This window comes from Anser brachyrhynchus (assembly GCF_964034855.1).
Source record: "Anser brachyrhynchus genome assembly, chromosome: 3".
Taxonomy (NCBI): Eukaryota; Metazoa; Chordata; class Aves; order Anseriformes; family Anatidae; genus Anser; species Anser brachyrhynchus.
In genome coordinates, this window is record NC_137696.1 from 49525865 (window position 1) to 49547044 (window position 21180).

Consider the following 21180-nt stretch of genomic DNA (forward strand, 5'->3'; position numbering starts at 1 on the left):
ATCGCAGTAATACACAAAGAGTTTAGAGTAAATACCAAAACAAAGAATAAGGAACGATGGGGAGAAAACTGGACAAAAGCAAGATGAGTTTACCAAAGGAAGCTCATGGTGTCATTTGTTAACAGGCAGTACATGATTAATCAAAGTAAATAAAAGTAAAGCAACACATTTTTACCCAAGCTGGGTTTGAATTTCGTTATCTCTAAGCTAGCATAACACAGCTAGCTTCCAGGGATACTGCATTGAGGGACACATCTTCAAACAAGCGCACACTTATACAAACGCATGTAGGCATCCACCACCATGAACATTGGCTCATCCCCACCTCTGCAAAAACATTGAACCAATTGCAAAAATGCCACAAGTCAGCTTTACTGCTTCTCTTTTCCTTAATGTGAACCATGCAAATCACCATGCAAATTCAAGATAAATTATGTGGCTAGAAAAAAAAAAAAAAAAAAAGAAAGAAAGAAAGAAAAAGACAGTTTTTGGTCAACAGAGCTTTTCCTGAAGTAGAACCAACTTTGTTCTTATGTGGTTTTCCTGGTAGTGAATAATACTCTGTGATCAAAATATAAAATAAAATAAATAACTATGTAAATGGAAGACAAGAATAAATCTTGATGTCCCTCTTGATTTGGTAAATATCAGCCCCTTCCTGTGCCCCGATTTCCAGCATATCACTGTGAACATTTGTGGAAAGGAAAGTGAAATAATGGTAGGAGAATAGTATCACAAGGGAGAAATGCAGGTAAGTGCTGTAAGTAAACAAGTAAGAATATTAAAGTCAGGAAACCATGCATAGATTGAATTATATCATTGTTCATTAACTTACGATTTCTGTTGCCAGAGAGCATGGATAGAAATAGGAGGAATACATTTTGTAGGAACAGGAACAAATTTCAGTTTCCTTATCATCTTTTGACTAATATGAAGCCAATTAATTCCTGAACAGAGTGAAACAGAACTATTTGCAAATAAAAAATAAATAACAAAAGAAATAGTGGATAACTTGCAAGAACGGGCAAAGTTCCTGTTGTGAAAGTCTATCATAAGAGTGTAGAAAAATATACCAGTGTATACCAAAACATCAGTCTGCAACAAATGTCATCAGGATTATTGTGTGTGGAGATACATTGTTTTGTTTCTGATGTATGCTGTAATAGATATTTTTCCCATTGCTCCAGTTTCCCCAACATGTCATTATACAACCATGTCAGATTGAGTAGGCTATGGTTATAATCAGAGTAAATTTCTCCCTTTTCACTTTTTAAGAGTACCAGAGACAGACACAGTAGAAGAAGGAACATACGTAACAGCAAAACCGATTTTCTTCTCCTTTGAACTACTTCAAAGGTTTTTTGAACTGATTTAATTCCATTTAGACAATGGCTTTTGGAGCCATTGCAAAGCAAACTGGATGCTTATAAGCATGAGTACCAAAAGAGTCCACACTTTAAAAATGTATGCCAATGTATTTGTTAGGGAAGTGATGGTGTGCTTCCTGGGGAGATGAAATGCTGCCATCTGACTCTGACCATTCACAGCTAAGCAAGATAATTTGTATTTTAGATATTCACCAGCAACGCAAGAAATGGCTATACAAGCACACCCAAATAATTAATGTGTTTAGGGGAAGCTGTGGTCTGTGTGGAGATGTTCTTAAGAGAGGCAAAACTCATAATAGAGTAAATATATATATATATGATTCTGTGATTTTGTGATTCTGTGATATGGGAATTATTTGCTCAGCTTTAATCATCATAATCATTACCAGGCCACAGCTGAATGAAGCTCTTTCTTCCAGTTAGAGTCCCAGAGCCAGCTGTAGTATTTTCATGAATTGCTTTCTTTCATCTCTTCACTTCATCCTGTGGGACCCATGTCTCTGTCTGTGGGAGTTTTGCACATATGGAGAGATATCGAACCTCCAGACAGTTCTCTGTGGCCTTTCAAATTATTTTTGCAATCAATTTCAATTCTTTTAGTATGTTTTTTCTTTCCCTGTTGGGGCTTTCATCCATTCAGTTTCTCTTCCCTGTTTCGCCTCTTGGTCTTTTCAGAATCTGTGAGCCCCTTCCTTCAGGAATGCACTGTACCTGCTCAGACCACACTTTCATGTTGGCCACACTGCAGCACCTACAGAAAAATGGAGGGCAAAGGGAAGGGTGCAGATGCCAGAGGCCTTGCCAGGAAAAGGGAGGGAGTGTGGCAGAGGCAGCAACCTTGGGCACGGAGGCTTCAGGTCTGCCCAGAAGAGGGGCTCCCGTCCCGTGTTCCTACCTAAAGTCCCCACAGAATGGTTCCCCGTAACAGCCACCACATGCAACACTGGGAATAACCTGAACATCATGGGACAGTTGTATGGGTAAGCAAGGAGCTGACATGATTCTGATGAAATACCAATGAGTCTCCAATAAAAATCCTTTTCAGAGTGAGATCATACAAACATTCGCTATAACCTGTTAAGACCTCAGGAAGTGTTTAGTATTTTATTTCACTTAAATAGGTGAAAAGGCACTTGGCCTTCAAAGACTCCCCCTCTCTCACCTCCTACTGAAATTAATGGCATCTGGTCACCTGGACCATTCTTATATCTGGGCCGAACCACTGAAGTTATCATTTTAGTTGTATTCATTTGCTCCAAAGCTAAAACTACTACTAACTTCAGTGTGTTTTACTTCTAAATATGGATTAAATCACACTGGCTAAAAGCTTTGAGATTTGGGCTATCTTTAAACATAAGTAAATATGTCAGAATGAATTCCACTTGATATACAGAAAGCACAAGACAGCAAATAAAATAAGAATGATAATATTACAGCCCAGATAATAAGGCTCGTTAGTCATAGTTGTTTAAAAGCAATGCTGCAGTGATGTATTCTATTCCTGTTATAAATGAAAATAGCAATACCTTTGCTGTGTAATAAAGTTGTACTAAAAACAGATCTTTGGGTAAAAAATCTGTTCTGAAACCAGTAAAAATATTTATTTATTTATTTAGAACCCAGAGCAACAGAGTGGGATTTACTGAGCATTTTCAGTGCTCATTTGCATTGCACTTGGTAGGGGAATGTTCCTTTTTTGGAGACTGAAAATATTTGGCAACCCTACCATGTTCAGCAGCTTATAATAGGGGAAAGAATACCAACATTCTGTAAAAAAGGTTAAGGACACATTTAACTCTTTGTAGAAGAACATTTGTTTTGTCTTATGTACTGTAAGGACAGGGGAAAAAAAGGTTTCCCGTTTTAAGTTCCTGACTGTGAGTTAGAAGTCTAGGGCTCCACTTCCTGCTCATTCCATAAGTTATTGTGGGATATTAGTTAAATAATATAGGGTCCAATTTAGCAAAATGCTCATACATGTGTTTAGTTTTAAACTCAGAGTTGTCTGGCTAACACCACTGAGCATGCTTTTGTGTATAAGCCCTTCATTGAGGCAGACTGGGTTTGTAAATGGGTGGTAGTAAGATTTCCCTCTTTGACAAAATTATTGCAAAAGTATACTGGCTGGTACTTGTAAAGCCCAAGGCCATTTCCTCTGACAGAAGGTGTTAGCACTTCTAACTGGATACATTTTATACCTGGAAATTATTTAAAGAAGATTGGAAATGGAATACTTCTCCATCTGAATAACAATAATAATAAAATAATAATTAAAAAAAATGGAAAACTAAGTATCTGGTGATGATGTCCATTTATTCTGACCACTTTTGCAACAGAACTTAAACTAAACCATACATAATGCTTTATCAAGAATAACCTTCTTCCTCATCCTAGATGAATTCACTGTCCCCTGTGTAATTTATTCTGGTGTTAAAAATCTTCATTTATCTGGAGTACTTCCAGCATGTTGTCTGAGGAACCACCCAGGTCTTTCTCCCTATCAGGAATAGCTCATTCAGAAAACTGAATGGCTGAGTCACATGCTAATCTGAAGTCATCTGTTTTCATTTTGTAACCCCGTTATAAGTGAATTATGAAAATCAAGCCTTGCCATAAAAAGAAAAAAAAATGTATTGCTGTATCTCATGTATTTGGGGGGAAAAAAAGTGCAATCTCCATTTTAATGCTGAATTTCATGGATCTTACATTAATAGAAACACAGAACTTTAAACCACAGCTGCTCCAGCAGCACTTGCAAAGGAAGCCCAGGGATTCACAGATTTCAAGGACTGTTGAAGCATTCAATCTAACCTACACAGCAGAGGCATGGAGTCTTACCCCACTGCTCTTGTATTGGTATCACTACCAAGCTGCTCAGAAATGGTCAGCAGTTCCAGTGCCAATATTTCACCTTTGAGCTTGTGAAAATGATTGCATTTATGAGATTAATTCACTTGTATGGAAATGACACAAGCAATCAACAAATTATGCTGCAATTATTGCTATAATTTTTAATCTGGAGTACAGAAAGAAGTTGATGTTTTCTATAAAAGGTAGCTCATTTCCTGTACAACCAACACTGGAGAACCAGTGCTGACAAACATCTGAGTGCTCATATTGCTGTCTTCTCATTCTGGTATGTCTATATGACACTAAATATAGTGGTGAAGAAGCATTCTGTACAGCCTAAATCAACAGCCAGTAGTATTGCTATTCTCCATGGAACTGCAGTAATAAGTGGTTTTCAACAAAATGATGATCTTACACATGTATAGGGTCTTTGAAATTACCTCTGTGGGAATAATGTAGCTATCATACTTATTACCACTTATTAGTGTATCATATGGCATCTGATATTCACTGATGTTGGAGACTGTAAGACATGGGCAGACGCTGCCTTAATAAACAAAAGACTATGTGCAGACACAGAAGTAACAGTCCTAAGTTTATCATTAGTTTGTTGGATGAGCCTTGCAACCTTCTTCCTTTCTGCTTCTCTGGCTTATGTAAATATGTACAAATAGATTTTAAAAGGCTCTAAAGAGCTAATCCATGCCATTACTCATGATAACGATGACAATTTATCTTTGCTTGATCTTACTAATTTTTGTTATTTCTATGAATTGAGCAGGATGATGGAAATAGAGTGCAACTATCTAACCTCAAGTGCTTCCTGTGAAACATGCAACCTCTATCTAATGCCTTCAGAAATTAAAAATAGGAATTATTCATTTATCTTCATTTATAAACATAAAAAAGCATAAAATCCACTATTTTGCATATGTGTAGTGTATAGTAAAAATAAGTTAAAGTTTTTACACAATCAGTGATGTAATTAAGAAGCTCTTGTGGCATTCATCAAAGTAATCTCTCTCTTCAGATGTTTGACTCTGCTGAAGCTACTGGGAAAAATTCATCGTGCCAGTCGGACAGTGTTCCAGAATTTTTATCAGCATCAGATGAAAATCCAGGACTGCAGGATAAGACTTGAAGGACTCTTACAACATATTTGTGCAATTAGCTTCATTTCAATGAGTGGGATTGCTTTTGTGTGTGGGGTGAAATGTTGATCAGGATTTCACCCAGCAAAAGTCATGGAATTTGTCTTCTGGCACTGTTCCACAACATCTTTAACGTTGTCAGAAAAGTAGTCCAAAAATTTCTAGTATGTATAGCATATTCCACTTTCTTCAGTGGGATTTCTTCTAATGAAGGTCTTGCCCTAGTGTAAGCTAAGACAGAATGTCAGCAATAAACTCTTTGGCAAAAACTAGAGTTATTTGATAGAGATCCATCACAGTTCTTTCTGAGACAGTGCAGAACCAGACTCACTGGGTCCTGCCATTCCCCAGTGATTTTCAGTAATGCATGCTCACACGGTCCAAAATGGTAGTCCCTAAGACTGGTGCAGAAGGAAAAAATAATAAAAAAAGAAAAGAAGAAAAAAAAACAAAAAGAAAACAAGAAAAACCCCAAACAGAAGACAGAAAGAGGTGTCATAAAGAAATGAGAATTTAAGTACCTGTGCTTATGTATGATGGGCCAGTCTGAAGCAAAACACAAGAAAGGTAAAACACTGAAGGAAACCGTTCGTATGAGAATGTTACTTCACTAGTGTTCCTAACTGTAAGCAAATCTGACTTTATGATCTCTGTAATTATCATTGCTCATTTTCAGACTCTACTTAAAGAGCAGGTAGATTGAGAAACATGAACGTAACTCCAACGTTTGCATGTATACATTGTCTAGCTGGGGAAAGAAACATGCGCATTCATTGCTGTGAGCCTTTCTGTCAGGAATCCTGGACTGAAGATGATGTTTACCTCTTTAAAGGTGGCCAGGGAAAAGTAAGCAGTGAGCATTTTCACAGTCGTGGAAAGAACAGAAGCAAATCTGTCGTCTCAAAGGTCATCATCCTATATATAAATCACTCAGCTTGAAACAATATGCTATCAATCTTTCATTCCTTCAACGCCCACAGAGATGGAAAGAAGAGTTTTATTATGTGGTAGCTGGTTAAAAGCAATCAGGATAAAATTTATCTCTTAACTTCGCACTTTTTTACTGACTTGAAAATTTCCACTGTAAAAAGTGTTCTCATATGAATGTACCAATAGTAAACTGAATTATCTCAGATACCTTCTAGTCTCCTAAAGTCTTTGCTGCCCTCTCTTCTCCAACTGTGAACCCAGACTACAGTTGTGCCAGTGCTGTTCAAAGTCCTGTGGAAAACACATTGCACAGCTACATATATAAAGACTAACTCTTAATATAGTGGGGGGAATGAGTAAACGCAGTAGAATTTGAGGTTTTGTGAACTTCATTAGCTAGTTTTTTAAATTCTTGAGGTTTCGCAAAACTGAAAACCAAATGTCTTAGGAAGACAAAAAAAGCCCTCTCCCTCCTAGCTTGGCTCAGTCCCCTGGACCCTGTGAGAAAGGGGAAAGTTCCTTGGCTCCCACTACCCTGCAAGGCCCAGGCCAGCCAAGTTGGAAGGAGCTTCCATGGCAGAAAGCAAGACAGTGATGCTTGCGTTGGCGTTTTCTGCTCTAGTGACAGATTGAGCCTTTTGAAGTCTTCTGAGTTTTGAAAGAGCAACATGTTTTCTACTGGAATTTCAAATTGTGATGAGAAAGTTGATGGCTTTCTATGCTTTCTTTCTCTGTATCTTTTTTTTTTTTTTTTTTTTTAATATTTGTGGTGTTTATCCACCTATACATTTGTTTGATGGGGCTCCACTCTCCGGATTCATCACACCTCTCAGAACCCAAATCTATGCCTCTTCTCATCAGCTACAAGATCCTTCCACAGATATTGTGCAAGCCCAGATCAGGCCTCTGCAGCGGGGGTCCTAGTCTTCTCGTTTGACTTCCAAAAATTTTCCATGCTTCAGGGCAGGTTCTGTGGACACACCACAGGGATTTCTTCTCCTGCCCCACACAGCACTGTGCCTGCAGCGTGATGGCTGCTCCCCAGCAGGGCGACCTGCTGGTCCAAGACACCTTGCTTGTGGAGGCACTTTCCAGTTTTCCACGCTGGGTGCAACACCTGAGTGAGATTTCTCCTGTGCTCACGTTAACCTGAGGGATGGCTCCCTCCATAAGAAGCATGGAGAAGAAAGCCCAAATTCCTTGAGGTCAGCAGGGACCAGTGCTCCACGGGGAGGCAAGAGGGGCCGGGGTGCTGGGGCTCACTTGAGAAACTACTGCCTGACAAACGGCAGGGGGACGGTACCCAAGGCGGCCTTTTTGCTGCCGCCGTAACGTGAAAAATATTTTTTAAAAAGGGATGAAAACGAGAGTATTCGGTGCTGGGGACGGCTGAGCCGAGCCCTGAGCCGCCGAGGTGCGCCGGGCGGGCCGGGCCGGGCCGGAGGGGCCGCAGCCGCTCTCCCCGCCAGCCGCCCGCGGGGACGGGGCTCGGAAGGCCGCGGCGTCGGCTCCCGGCCGCTCTCGGGTCCCGGCAGCGGCTCGCGGGGTCTCCGCACCGGCCCCGCCGCCTCCCCCTCTCCCCGCTCGCCCCGGGGGGCCCGTCCCGCCTCTCGCACCGCCCCTGCGCAGGGCGGTCGCGGGGCGGTGCGGGGCAAGGGGCCGGGCCCGCCGCCGCCTCGCAGGTAGGCGAGAGCGGGCGGCCCGGCGGGGAGGGGGCGGCGGGGGGCGGATAGGGGGCGAGGGGGGGCCGTGTCACCGCCGCCGAGCAGCGAGCCGGGGGCGCGCCCCGGCGCCGCTGATTGACAGCGGGGCCCGGCCCGCAGCCCATAAAGGCGGCGGCGCGGGGCGCGGGGCCGCGGAGGGACGTGCGACGGCGGCTGGGCTTCGCGATCCGCTCCGCGACCCGCTCCGCACCCCGCTCCGCCGGCGTCGCCCCCGGAGCAGGCAGAGCCTCCTCGCCCTGTCGGCTCCCCCCATGCCAGGTGAGGCGATGGGCGCCGTGCCCCTCCGAGGAGCACCCCCGGGGGCTGCTCCGGTGGGCTTCGCCCTGGGCTACGGAGCCTGGAGGTGGGGGATGAGGCGACCCGACCTGGGACAGGGACAGGGACAGGGACAGGGGCGTCTGGGCATTGCCCCAGGTGGAGGTGCTGGGCGTGAGGGGTGCTGCAGGTAAAGCGCATCCCCAATGAGCGCAGCCCCGTCCGTAGTAAGAGGCGAGAAATCAGAGGAGCTGCGGGAAAAAAAGAAATGTCTGGCAGCCAAAGGTGGTATCCCCGAGTGCTTCCAAAAACGTGTGTAGCGCTGGGAGTGTTGGAGCGGGAGGTGTGTGCGGAGGAGTGAGTGTCTGCACGTCCAAGTGAGTGCCGCCTGCTCTGTGAGAGCACACGGGTGTGGAGATGCAGTTATGTGGCTTTTCGCCGTACAGCGCCGCGGGGCGAAAATAGCATCGCGTTGGAAGTCACTTTCTCCAGCTATGATTGGGTACAGAGGGTTGTAGGAATGGGTAATGATATGTGTATGAGAAGGAGGGAGGCGTTTGTGTGAAGACACTGGGAAAGGCACTGAATGAAAACTATCCCTAGTGATTAAAACTAGCATGTAGTGAGGTCCTATTGTCCTGCAAGGGTTTTCATCCGAATGAGAAATTTCAGCCTTGTGATCCAAAGTAAAGTTGCAGCTACTAATGTGCTGTATATCATGCAGTATCATCTGGTCCCTATGCCACCTGGTAAAAAGATTGTGCAAAAAAAGTGTAGTTTCTGTGTGGCTTTCTTTTATTTTTTTTTCCTAGTAGGGTCATTTAAATGAAAAGGAGCCTTACTGTAGAGTTCTTCATCCTTTCACTTGATGCCACTTTACTTTACTTCTGGCATCAGTAATGAATAAGCATGACGATAATCAAAAAAGATAGGAATTTGATTTCCTATGTGTAGTTGGGGTATATAATGAGAATTCTGCTTATGTCCTAAGGCAAATTAAAATATTTGTAGTTGACAAAGGTTATTTCCCTAATACTTCTTTTTGGTTTATTCATAGGAGTTATGGTGCAGAGGAGTGGGCTGTTGTGGCTTGCTGTCTTGATAACCCTGTGGGTTTCCTCAGATGCTCAGGGTAAGTGCTTAGCTAGATATAGTTAACTCACAAAGCTAAAACTTGGTGTAGAAATAGTCTTACCTGACATACAGTAGGCACAGTAAACATATATGACTTTTTTAAAGTGTCTGGAATTGTAGTTGCTGGGGCTTTTTTTTTTTTTTTGGTAGATGCATCTAGCTACTGCTAAATGAAGATTTTCTAATTTTTTTTTCTTTAGAAATTATTGATTGAAATGTATATAATCTCAGAAGTAATTGCTATTGTACTTTTCTCTGCAGTATAAATATATTGCGCAATAAACAGAATCACTTGGGATGAACTTTTTAAAAAGATGGAGTTAAAGAAATAAACTTCTACAGACCAAATATAAGTAAAATGTAATTTGGCACAGTGCCAGGCCCTCATTTACATCTGATTTCTTGTCCTGAACCTTTAAAATGCACATCTCTTGCTTCCTGTTGTCACATGGCTTCTCATCATTTGATTTTTGTTAGCTGATAGTCAAAATACAGAAATTGGCTCAGTTTTCTTATCCATTCATATATGTAAAAATATCTACTGATTACATCGTTACTTGCATCTGTGCATAGACATACATGAACATAGAGTTCATGAACATTATGTACAATTGTGTATTATATAATGCTATAAATTATATAGTCATGTGTTTAGTTATATGATGGCATATTGATACATACAGACATAAAAGAAGAGAGGTGTCATGTAAATGAAAATGACAGATGGAAAATATTATTCAGTTGCTTGCTAGTAAAGCAATTATGTTTGTGGAGGTAGGAGAGTACCAGGTTTGCTCTGCTGATCTTCATGTGCATCGTATAATTGCAGTTACTAAGTATAGTGTGCAGAAATGTTTCTTAAGATGATTTTTGTAGTCACATTGTCACACACTGTTAATTTTTTCAGATGGTGACAAGGAAGAGGAGAATACCTTTGATTTACTTCAAATCAGTAATATAAACCGAAAGACAGTTGGAGCAAAATTGTTTCGGGGTCCAGATCCCACTATCCCAGCATACCGTTTCATTCGGTTTGACCATATACCTCCATTTAAACCAGAGAAGTTAAAAAAGATTGTCAAACTCATACGGCAAAATGAGGGCTTTATCCTTTCAGCCACCCTGAGACAGGACAGGCAATCTAGAGGCACCATCCTTGCCTTAGAGGGTCCTGGCATCAGTGAGAGGCAGTTTGAGATAATTTCCAATGGCCGAGCCAACACCCTGGACCTCATCTATTGGGTGGATGGCTTCCAGAACGTGATTTCCCTGGAAGACGTGGACCTTGCTGACTCGCAATGGAAGAACCTCACTGTGCAAGTGGCAGGGGAGAACTACAACCTCTATGTTGGCTGTGACCTTATTGACAGCTTCATTCTGGAGGAGCCTTTCTATGAACAGCTGAAAGCAGAGAGCAGCAGAATGTATGTGGCAAAAGGGTCCATTCGGGAGAATCACTTCAGGGTAGGTAACCCGGAGGTCTCTGGTGAGGTAACGTATCTGCAGAGAGTTTCTGAAGATGCAATAGGTGCATTTTTTTTCTCACAATGTCCGTTGGATTTGACGAGGTCACAGGTTTTCCCAAGCGTTTCTCCAAAATGTGTTTTTATTCATTGCTGGATCCATATTGCATGAATTTGGGAGTTCTTGAAAGCAAAAGGACTGGTAAAGGACTGATAAAGTCTAAGGTCAGGAGAAGTGCACACAAATCTTCTTTGTTTTCCAGATGTAAGGCTTCTGAATGTCACATTTTTTTTGTGGTGATTTTGCAGAACTCTGGAAATAGCTTGAAGACCTATTTTTTGGTTGAAGTATTTCTGTTCAGTTCACAGAACCTGTTGATATTTGTTCAATTTTATTTGAAAAAGATAGAGGAAGAAAAGAATTTTTAATTGAGTTGAAGGGTGTGATGTTGGACCATACCCTAACAGAATATCTTGATTTGCCAATTTGAATAAATAACCTTTCATTTCAATTAAAAAAAAAAAAAGGAAAAAAATCAGAACAAAATGTTTTGATCAGTCTTGTTAAAGATTTTTTTTCTTTTCTTGTGGAAAGCATTTTGCTTCTCTTTTGTTTTAAACCAAAGCAATTACAAACTTTCTGGTTTTCCTATTAAATGAAAATGATTTCCTGTCCATAAAATGATGTGATCTGGTCCATGTACTCTATAAGGATAGCTTCTTTTCACTTACAGTTGAAATCAAACTTGAACTCATGGCTTCAAAAATTTGTAAAGCCCTTTATTTTCTCATCCTATTATGCCATCTAGTTGTCAGTCAGAGGATGACATGCTGGAGAGTGGTTCCATGTGTTGACTAGTTTTGGCAGGAAGGTCAGAAGTTGTTGCCCACGGCCTCTCCATTCCTGCCTCCATGACTAAGTTGTGCTGATGGAACTAGTTTTGGAACTGTACAGTTCAGTTGGCCACTGAAATAAGAAATAGTCTCAAAAAAGAAAGGAATTAGTTTAAAAATAGATTAAGTGAAACATACTGGTCTGTTTTTATAGTGTCGTCTCAGGGTAGTGTCAGCGCAATTGAAGAGTGCATGGGAATGACTGGTTAAGGATGGAGGTGCAATGGGGCAGGAGCTTCTAAAGTTGGCTTTGACCTCATGGCCAATGCGTCATAGAACTACAATCTATTACTGTTTTATTATGACCTATTTCAGAAAATACCTAATTTTGTTGCTTAAAGTATTGAAATTGTATATAACAGAACCATCAATACATTTTTTAATGTCTAGTAGATTGTTTTATTTTCATATTTACCAGTCAGCTAAATCCAGTCAGTAGCACGGGGTTGAGACAGATTAGTTATTGGTTAATTCCAAATTGATCTAACTGTTTTTTTATTTATTTTTTATTATTACTACAGGGTCTCTTGCAAAATATTCAGTTAATCTTTGATACTTCAATAGAGGATGTTCTGCGTAAAAAAGGATGCCAGAGGAGCCAGTCAAGTAAGGCTTTTCTTCCCCCATTAATATTGTTCAGTTGACTTTGAAAATGAGAATTGCCAATATTGATTTATTATATTAAAGCCATGCAACAGATCCCTTGGAAATTGTAGAGGATTCTTATTTGGTGATGAAAAAGGAAGCAAGTTGCTTTTTGGTGGTGAAAGGAGCATGCTTGTTAGCTGTCTTGAGATAGCATTCCTTCTCTCCAGCCTACATCTTTAGTTCATGCTGCTGGTTTGTAACTCTGAGTCTCTGTTTCGAAGCAGGGAGAAAAGCTGTCAAGAAAAAGAAAGAAATAGAAATAGAAGTAAAAATGTATATGTATGAAAATATCTATCTTCTTCCATGAGGAAAACTCTGATGCTTTGAGCACAAGACTAAGAACATTTTCTGAATTCTGCTCCTGATTCTCAATGGGTCCATGAGCAAATCTCAGGGACGCGTCTTAAAAACACCGAGTTACTCAACAATGAGTTTCTCGAATGAAATAGGCTTTGGGTTTGAATCCCAGAAGGGTGTTAACCAAAACAACGAAAGCAAAATAAGAAACTATGGAAGGCATGTGTGTGACAGGCTGCCGTGGATTCTTGTTAGTCCTGTACGTGCTGACCTCACCAGGAGGGGAGCCCTCTGTGCGTGGGAGTAGATTGGATTCCTCATGACAGAGTAATGAAAATTTGTCAAGTATGCACTAAGGTTTTGCAGTAGAGCTCATGGGAGGTGCTAGTTTACTTTCCAGCGTTTGTAACTGGCAGGAGCTCAGTCAAGACTCAAAGACAATTGATTCCATAAGAACATGGTGTTTGCACAAGGCAGTCAGGACTTGGGGATTTTATTTGAAACTCTTACCATCTGAAATGCCATTATTTCTGTCATTTTGCCAAGACATATGACATTGAGCAAGTCAGTTAAGCAGACAATGCTCAACTTTTTTCCTTGCTTTTACATACCCCGAAAGTTAAGCAGTATCAGGTCTTAACTTCTTCAAAGGCAGACAGAGTTCTGAGATTTTACAATGAGAAGTCTCTAAGATACATAAATATGCATGTATATATATATATGTATGTATATGTACAAAAAATTAAGTGAGCTTGCTGGTTGGTTTTTAAATCTTGATAAAGGATATTGGTTGCTTATCCCGTACATTCCAGAGGTGTGCCTTGCTGCAGGACCTCAGACACAAGTGTGATGATGTGTTAGAAACGAGTCTTGTGGGCTAGAATGGAAGTGGCCTTAGATGGCACAAGTAAGAAAACAAGCCCTCATTTGTTGATTATCATGTATCCCAGCCACACTGTTTTCTGTACTCAGAAACTACAAACAGCACAGAACTACTGATTACTGGTTTTCAGCTTTGTTGGTGGAAGAAAATGCTTGAGATCAGAACTGTTGTGGGAGAATAGAACATTTATTTAGGTCCAACTGTAATCTAAATAAGACATGGTTTCAGGAAGGATTCCGTTCAGCTACCCTGCTTCATTTGCCAGGGGAAGCAATATTCCCAGAAACTGAGGTAGAATGTAGAGGGCATATTCAGTGGTCAGAGACAGAACCGTGTCATTATTCAAGATGCTGGGCTCCCTAGGTGTAAATAGATTTAACCAGCAAAACAAATGAAAGAGGGTGTCTTCAAATCATTTATATTACTATTGGTTGATTACCACAAAGGAAATGTTTTGAAATATCACCAAGTAAAAATGGAATATTTTAGTACAGTATTTCTACTATAAAGAGGAAGCCAATGGGAGTCTAAAGGGATAATTGAGTTTTGCATACTGTTACATACCTACTTTAGCCGCCATAACCAGCAGCATCGTTTTTAATGCATATTTTGTCATGTTTGTCAACTACCAAATTTTCAGGTCTGATAAATTACACAGATTTTGGTTTTATCCTTCCTGGGAAATACTTAGCGAATGATTTCATACACAGTATTTTGACTTTTATTTTACAATACCAAGAGAACACTACAAGATGGAAATTGCTTGTCTAATGGCAGAAGAGGGCTAATGGCATGCTGTTGTTGGAGGCTGTCAGAATGACCTGAGAATTTTCTTACGTGCATGACTGGGATTTTCTGGCATTGCCTATCCAGGTTAATTATCACAGATGAAAAGCCATGGGCAATATGCTACTGAGCACAGAATACATAGGTATTTTCCCATTTTCCTCGCCTGCCCGTTGAGCTGAGGTACAGGCGCTAAGGTGACAACTTACATGAGAGTGTCCCACATGGCAGACATTACCAGTGAATTGCCCTCAGCAGCGAGGGCACAAAAATCCTGCTGCTTTTTCAGAACCAGGACTGTGTTTCCCTTCTGTACCTTATTGCAGTATGAGAAGGTGAGGTATAATGAAATGGTAGCTTGAGACTACAGTTGAGTTGAGGGTAGGAAAGTATCTCTGTAGTGTGGTGGTTGCAAATATTTTAAGCAGGTCTTACACACAGTGCTGAGTAGGAGAGATGACAAAAACATGCCTAAGTAGACACATCAGTAAAATCCCTTCTCCAGCTAGATCAGCAGAATGAGATTTGCGTATGTGAAGGGATGCACATTCTGCTGTTCTGGTTTCTCATTTTAAGGTAATCATGTGCTCCTTAGGAAATTAGCAGGAAGCCAGCAGCAGAGAACTGATTTTGCAGTGATCCCCAGGCATCTTCTTTCAGTCGCTGCCAAGTACCACTAGGAAGTGTGGATTTAGCTCTTCTAACATCGTTTTGGTTTATGTTTCCTGCTGAGATTGCAGCTTTATTAATGTCCTTAGAATGTTCCGGTCAAGGCACACTCCATGTTGGCTTGAAAAATATGAAATTAATGACCTGAGAAGTGCTATGGGGGAATCTGAGAAACCTGGTGTTTCAGTGTGGTAGGAAAATTGCATTCTTTCCAGGGAATCAAAAAGCAGTTGAAATAAACAGCTATGACACAGAGAAGTCTGATCCGTTATGTGGTGTATCGGTTTTCTTCCATCCTGTAAGTGAAGATAAGGCAATTATATAAATCCTGGAACACTGCAAACAATTTGTTGTCGACGGTGGCTAGCAGCAGATACTCCATACCTAGTAATAGAAAATCACATCAAACTAAATATCTTAAATACAGTTGAGAAGCAATTATTTAATGTCATCTTATGGGTTGGTTCTTTGTTCTTTTTTTTTTTTAGACTTCTAAGTGAATAGAGAATAGAGAATAATTCTGCTCCCATTTTCATTGCCTGTACATTTAACTCTAGCGCTTCATGTACGATCAAGCATGAAATCAAGCCATAAAATTTTTTTTAGCATTGCCACCTTCCATGGCTTGTCTACAGTGACTGGTATTGGGGTGTTCAGAAGGATATGTTTTATGACTCACATTCCTCTGCTGATTTCTTCTTTTTACACTGCTATATGCTTTGCTTCTCTCTTTCACTTGGTAACCTCAAGTTATTACAGCACTTCTAAATCTGGTAAACAAATCTTTACTGAGTGATGGGACAGTATGGATTTCTATGTAGCTGGTAATAAAGTTGAATGTGCCATTGAGTCCTTACAGAAAGTTTTCATGGAAGCTGTAGAATATTTACCTGGTGAAGATTTAAATGCTTAATAGAAGCCAGATTATTTTATGTAGTTATGAGTGTTTTATATCTTTTATTTTTTAATTACTGCTGATGCTGTCTGTTACATTCTTTTTCAAGAGTTTGCTATAGACAGGGAGGTCTTTTAAACTCTGATATTAGAACATGTTCAGTTCTCCCTCTGTAATGCACGAGAAGTTCCATTTTAATTAAGTTTTGCCTGATGGAGGAGTGGTTGGAGCGACAAATCAACCTGATCTTAGCTTGATCTCCGTTTCAGTTCAGAATTAAACTAACAATATAACAGCTCCTCTGAGTTTGACACCAGGCAGTGAAACATAAGCAGCCCAGAGGTTGGTTATATATTGCATATTGGTCCAAGTAAACACGGGCTATATGGGCAGAACAATGCCAACGACTTGCTGCGAGGAGGCTTCTATTGTGTCTTTTTCTCTCATTGAGAAAACACGATAGGTCATGAAAAAATAAGAAACCTTTCATGACTCTGAGTGGATGAAATGGATTTGATTTTCTGTTACTATGTCCTTTTCGCTTTCTTCATAAATGAACGTGTTGCAGTGCCAACAGTGTTTTAAAGCGAGCACTGTGCAAGACAGAGCTTGACTTTTAATTTTGAAAAGGGAAAGACGATTATTGGAACCAGCTGACATCTCACCCTTCTCTTTTATTCAGGGTATAATATAACATGAAGCTGTTCCAAAAGAGCTGTGTTTAAACTCTACCCATGGGTGCCAATCTGTGATTTCAGCAGGAATCTGTAGTCTGTGGAAGAACTTTTTATATGCAACTCTTCTTTTTCCCTCTCTTGCTACCAGCTGAAGTGAACACCATCAACGAGAGCACTGAAATACTTCACTTGAGCCCTGCTGTCACAACCGAGTATGTGGGTGAAAAACCAGAGAAGAAGGCTGAGTTCTGTGACCGCTCCTGTGAAGAGCTGGGAACAATGTTCACTGAGCTCACTGGCCTGCGCATTGTGGTGAATAACTTAGCTGATAATCTCCAAAAAGTGGTAAGTACCTGCAAGGCTGAAGAACTGAAAGAGGTCTGTTTTTTGGGGCTCTTTCCTTTCTCTTCCCCCTGGCGCTTTGATTCATAGATGGCGAGGCTAATAGAGGTTTCTATGACCCACATTTTCAAAGTGACTAGTAAGGTAGTTCTTGAGTATGGCTCTTTAATGAAGGCTTGGTTTTCACTGACTGGGTTTAAAAGAACACATACACATGCACTCACACACAGAAGAAATCAAACCTTTAAAAGATACTGCAAGTTTGGAAATTGAAAGCTAGCAAACTATACCTTATCTGTATACCGTTAAAGCAATGTTACCATGCTTATACATTTCTGAATGCATCAACAAGTATGCAAAAGGTACCAAAACTGTAAGTATATGAGATATTTGTAGTAAGTGAGATGGCAATGTTTTACTGAAGTGTGCAAATCTTATTCTGGATAAGTTGATCTTTTCTGAAAGAAGTTTATTAATATTCCATATGTCTCAAGAGTAAAATCTTCCCATGTAAAGGAAGAAAAACTCCTGAGAACAGATTTCCCCTGCTACTGGATGAGTGTAGTTGTGCTATTAGCGAAAAATTAATACACAGTATTGCAGTACCTGAGGTCATCATCTTTATGTACATATGTAAAAGTATAGATTTTTTTATGGAAAATTTAAATCCAGTAGTGTTTCTCAGTTTTGCCTTGTTTAAAATTATTTGCTTACAAAGTGCACTAACTTTTTCATTTGCTTCATCTTCTAGTCTGAAGAGAACCAAATTATGTGGGAATTGATTGGGCCTAACAAAACACTCAAGAACCAGTCTGTTTGCTGGCAGGATGGCCGTGTCTTTGCAGATAATGAAAGCTGGATTGTAGATAGCTGCACGAAGTGCACCTGCAAGGTAAGGTTTGGGAGATATTCTTCTCTGCAGAAACAAACAGCAGGTTTAATCTAGCTCGACTGTCCAGGTCTGGTCACATTTACTGAGAGCTTGGCCTAGACTTAGGAAACTTTTTCAAGAAAAAAAGTCCCCATGTCCGTGGCATTTAGAACAAATCAAAGAACTTCTATACATAAAACCTTCCCCAGAAAAAAAAACAGCTTTATTTGCTTCTCTATGTGAGTGTAAGTCAGTATGTTGTTTTCTTTGCCTGTAGGATTCTAAAATTGTATGCCATCAAATAACCTGCCCACCAGTCTCATGTGCTGATCCATCTTTTATTGAAGGTGAATGCTGCCCGGTCTGCTCACACTGTAAGTATTTAGCCAACGAAAGAGATACTTTTTGTCAGTTTTTAAAACACTACTAGTGGTTGGAGAGGTCACAACAAGAGGTAAAGCAAGTAAGAAGAAATAAAAAACTTATTTGTATGAAAGGATCATATGAAATAACTTTGCTGCTCAAAGTTACCTTCTGGAGGAGTTGTGCTTTCTTCACTAATTATATTGGTTGCTTAGAAGTAAGCTGGTAACTTGCATAGCTAAGTTGGACACTAGAGGTTAGATGCATATTCCTCCCCAGTCATATTTTCAAAGGTTAGGCATTCTGGTTTTTATTTGTTTGCAACACTATGTACTGTTGTTCCTATTCCATACTGCCTAATTAAAACAGACTAGCATAAGTTAGGACATCTTTTTGCCTTCTTTTGTTATATGGAACAGGTTGACAAGGTTAATTTAAGACAGAATTGCAGGCTGTGGCCTGGGCTTTAGAGTGATAGTTCTAGTAATTTTACTACGTCTTCTTTACTTACCAAGTCTTTACTAAGTCTTTTACTAGGACTTCAGTGTGAGTTCAGTACTCTTCACTCTGTACAGATCAGATCTATTACAGAAGAAAACATCTCTACTTCAGTTGGTTAGATGTTCTAAATAAAAACGCATTGGAATAAACTAAGAGTTTTTTACCTATTCAGAGTATAGAGCACATTCTTTCAATACGCTCTTGATCATGTTCATGGTAGTGTTGTGTTCAGAGGTGTGCATCATACTGATCTGTACGCTGAAGTCAAAGGCATATGGGAATTGAGTGTTTGTCTCAGTGCATTCTAGAAGTAAGATGTCCTTCTTCAAGGGGTCGGTGCCTTGTGCAAGTGCACTGCACACAGGGAGGTTCAGGATCTAATCTGGGCTAACCTCTCATTTTCTTAAACCACATTTCCATAACTTCAGTGGTAGCTCAAATTAGAAAGAGATCTAAAGGAGAAAGCATGTATTATACAGAGAAAGGGAAGTGAAAATCTTCCAAGTGCGGTAATAGAAACAACTTTTAATGCTAAGCACTTTTTTGTATCTTTTGCTTGCCAGCTGATGACAGTGAGGAAGGATGGTCACCCTGGTCAGACTGGACAAAGTGCTCAGTTACCTGTGGCTCTGGGACTCAGATGCGAGGAAGGTCATGTGATGTCACCAGGAGTGCTTGTACAGGCCCACACATCCAAACAAGGATGTGTAGCTTCAAGAAATGTGACCATCGGAGTAAGTAATAAAATTTCTCCCCTTTTTTAAAGTTTCTTTTGACTTCTCTAAGGAAAAATAAGCTTAGTCTGGATTTTCTGTGAACACTTATTATTCATAACGGTTGGCATATGAACACTCATATGTATAATTAAAGTAGCTATCGTTACATTCTTTATGTCTCCCCTTTCAAATATTCCTCCTTTTACTATCAACGTAGTATCTATGTGTATTCTGGGCACTCTCTCAAATAAAAAGATGGTACGTCATCTTTCCTTACACATTACAAACTGGAGTCTCTTCTTTGAAGACAGCATGGAGATAGCACTCAGTTCATATTTGCAATACCTGGGGTCCTAGGTTTGATCTGCCATTCCTTCATGATTATTGGCCCATTTTAGTCACTTTGTAGTGTTTAGGAATTGGGTATTAAAAGGATCATACTCTTCCCTCAGAACTGTAGTTCATATTGTTGCAGATAGCCTCTATATCCAAGCTACTGGAGTACCTGAGGCTGTTGCTGAAGCTGCTAATTGTTCAAATATGCATTTTAAATATTAGTTCCATTAGAACGAGTTTATTTTTAAGTAAAATGTTTAACATTCACTTTAGTGCTATACTGATTGTTGAGACTCTTAAGAAAGCTGTACTTGAATGACCAATCTGAAATGCTGGACTTTGTAAGTGACAGTGGTAGGAAAGAGACACAATGTGCATCAGCTGTGGTGAGGGGCTTATTAGAAGGTTAAGTTTACAAGTGCGTTTGTATTACTGCTGCAGGTGGGCTATTTCCTTGAATTTTGCTCTTTTCTCTGGCAGTACGTCAAGATGGTGGCTGGAGTCACTGGTCTCCCTGGTCTTCCTGTTCAGTTACCTGTGGAGTAGGAAATATCACTCGCATCCGCCTCTGCAATTCCCCTATCCCCCAGATGGGTGGGAAAAACTGTGTGGGAAATGGGCGTGAAACAGAGAAATGTGAAAAGGTTCCATGCCCAGGTAAGTCTGTGGCCTTAAATAAAAGATGACTGTTGTGGTTTAACCGGGCTGGCAGCTAAACACCACACAGCCGTTTGCTCACCCTCCCCCCTCCCTCTCTGGGATGGGGGAGAGAAACGGGAAAGTGAAGCCGGTGAGTTGAGATAAAGACAGTTTATTATGACAGGAATATAATAATAACAATAATAATAATAGTGATAATGATAATAGTATTAATAATAATAATGTGTAAGAAACAAGTGATGCACAATGCAATTGCTCACCACCCGCTGACCGATGCCCAGCCTATCACCGAGCAGCCGGCGCCCCACCCCGGCCAGCCACCCCTATATATTGTTTAGCATGACGTCAGATGGTATGGAATACCCCTTTGGCCAGTTTGGGTCAGCTGTCCTGGGTCTGTCCCCTCCCAGCTCCTGCTGCACCCCTAGCCTGCTCGCTGGCAGGACAGAGCGAGAAGCTGGAAAGTCCTTGGCCTGGTGTAAACACTGCTCTGCAACAATTAAAACGTCAGCATGTTATCAGCGCTCTTCTCATCCTAATCCAAAACATAGCACCCTACCAGCTACTATGAGGAAAATTAACTCTGTCCTAACTGGAACCAGGACAATGACTCAATAGTGTTGTTCAAGAAGTCGAACTTCTTCTCTTTATACAGCTCTAGATTATAGTGAATTTCTATGACAGAGAATATCATTTGTAGTTTAGGGGTTAAATAACTCTTATTTGCTCTGAGATTCTGAGTTTTAG

At 40.6% G+C, this 21180-nt stretch overlaps 1 protein-coding gene across 1 annotated transcript in view; it reads left to right on the forward strand.

Annotated features, from left to right (window-relative positions):
* Positions 1 to 8056: 8056 nt before the first annotated feature.
* THBS2 (thrombospondin 2) overlaps positions 8057 to 21180 on the forward strand; it is a 34153-nt gene continuing 21029 nt past the window's right edge. Inside the window, exons 1-9 of the mRNA XM_080585626.1 lie at positions 8057 to 8301; positions 9356 to 9430; positions 10340 to 10896; positions 12311 to 12395; positions 16793 to 16989; positions 17738 to 17878; positions 18135 to 18231; positions 19285 to 19455; positions 20254 to 20430. Coding sequence (XP_080441752.1) covers positions 8295 to 8301; positions 9356 to 9430; positions 10340 to 10896; positions 12311 to 12395; positions 16793 to 16989; positions 17738 to 17878; positions 18135 to 18231; positions 19285 to 19455; positions 20254 to 20430 — 1507 coding nt within the window. The 5' untranslated portion in view covers positions 8057 to 8294. The remainder of the gene's footprint in view (positions 8302 to 9355; positions 9431 to 10339; positions 10897 to 12310; positions 12396 to 16792; positions 16990 to 17737; positions 17879 to 18134; positions 18232 to 19284; positions 19456 to 20253; positions 20431 to 21180) is intronic.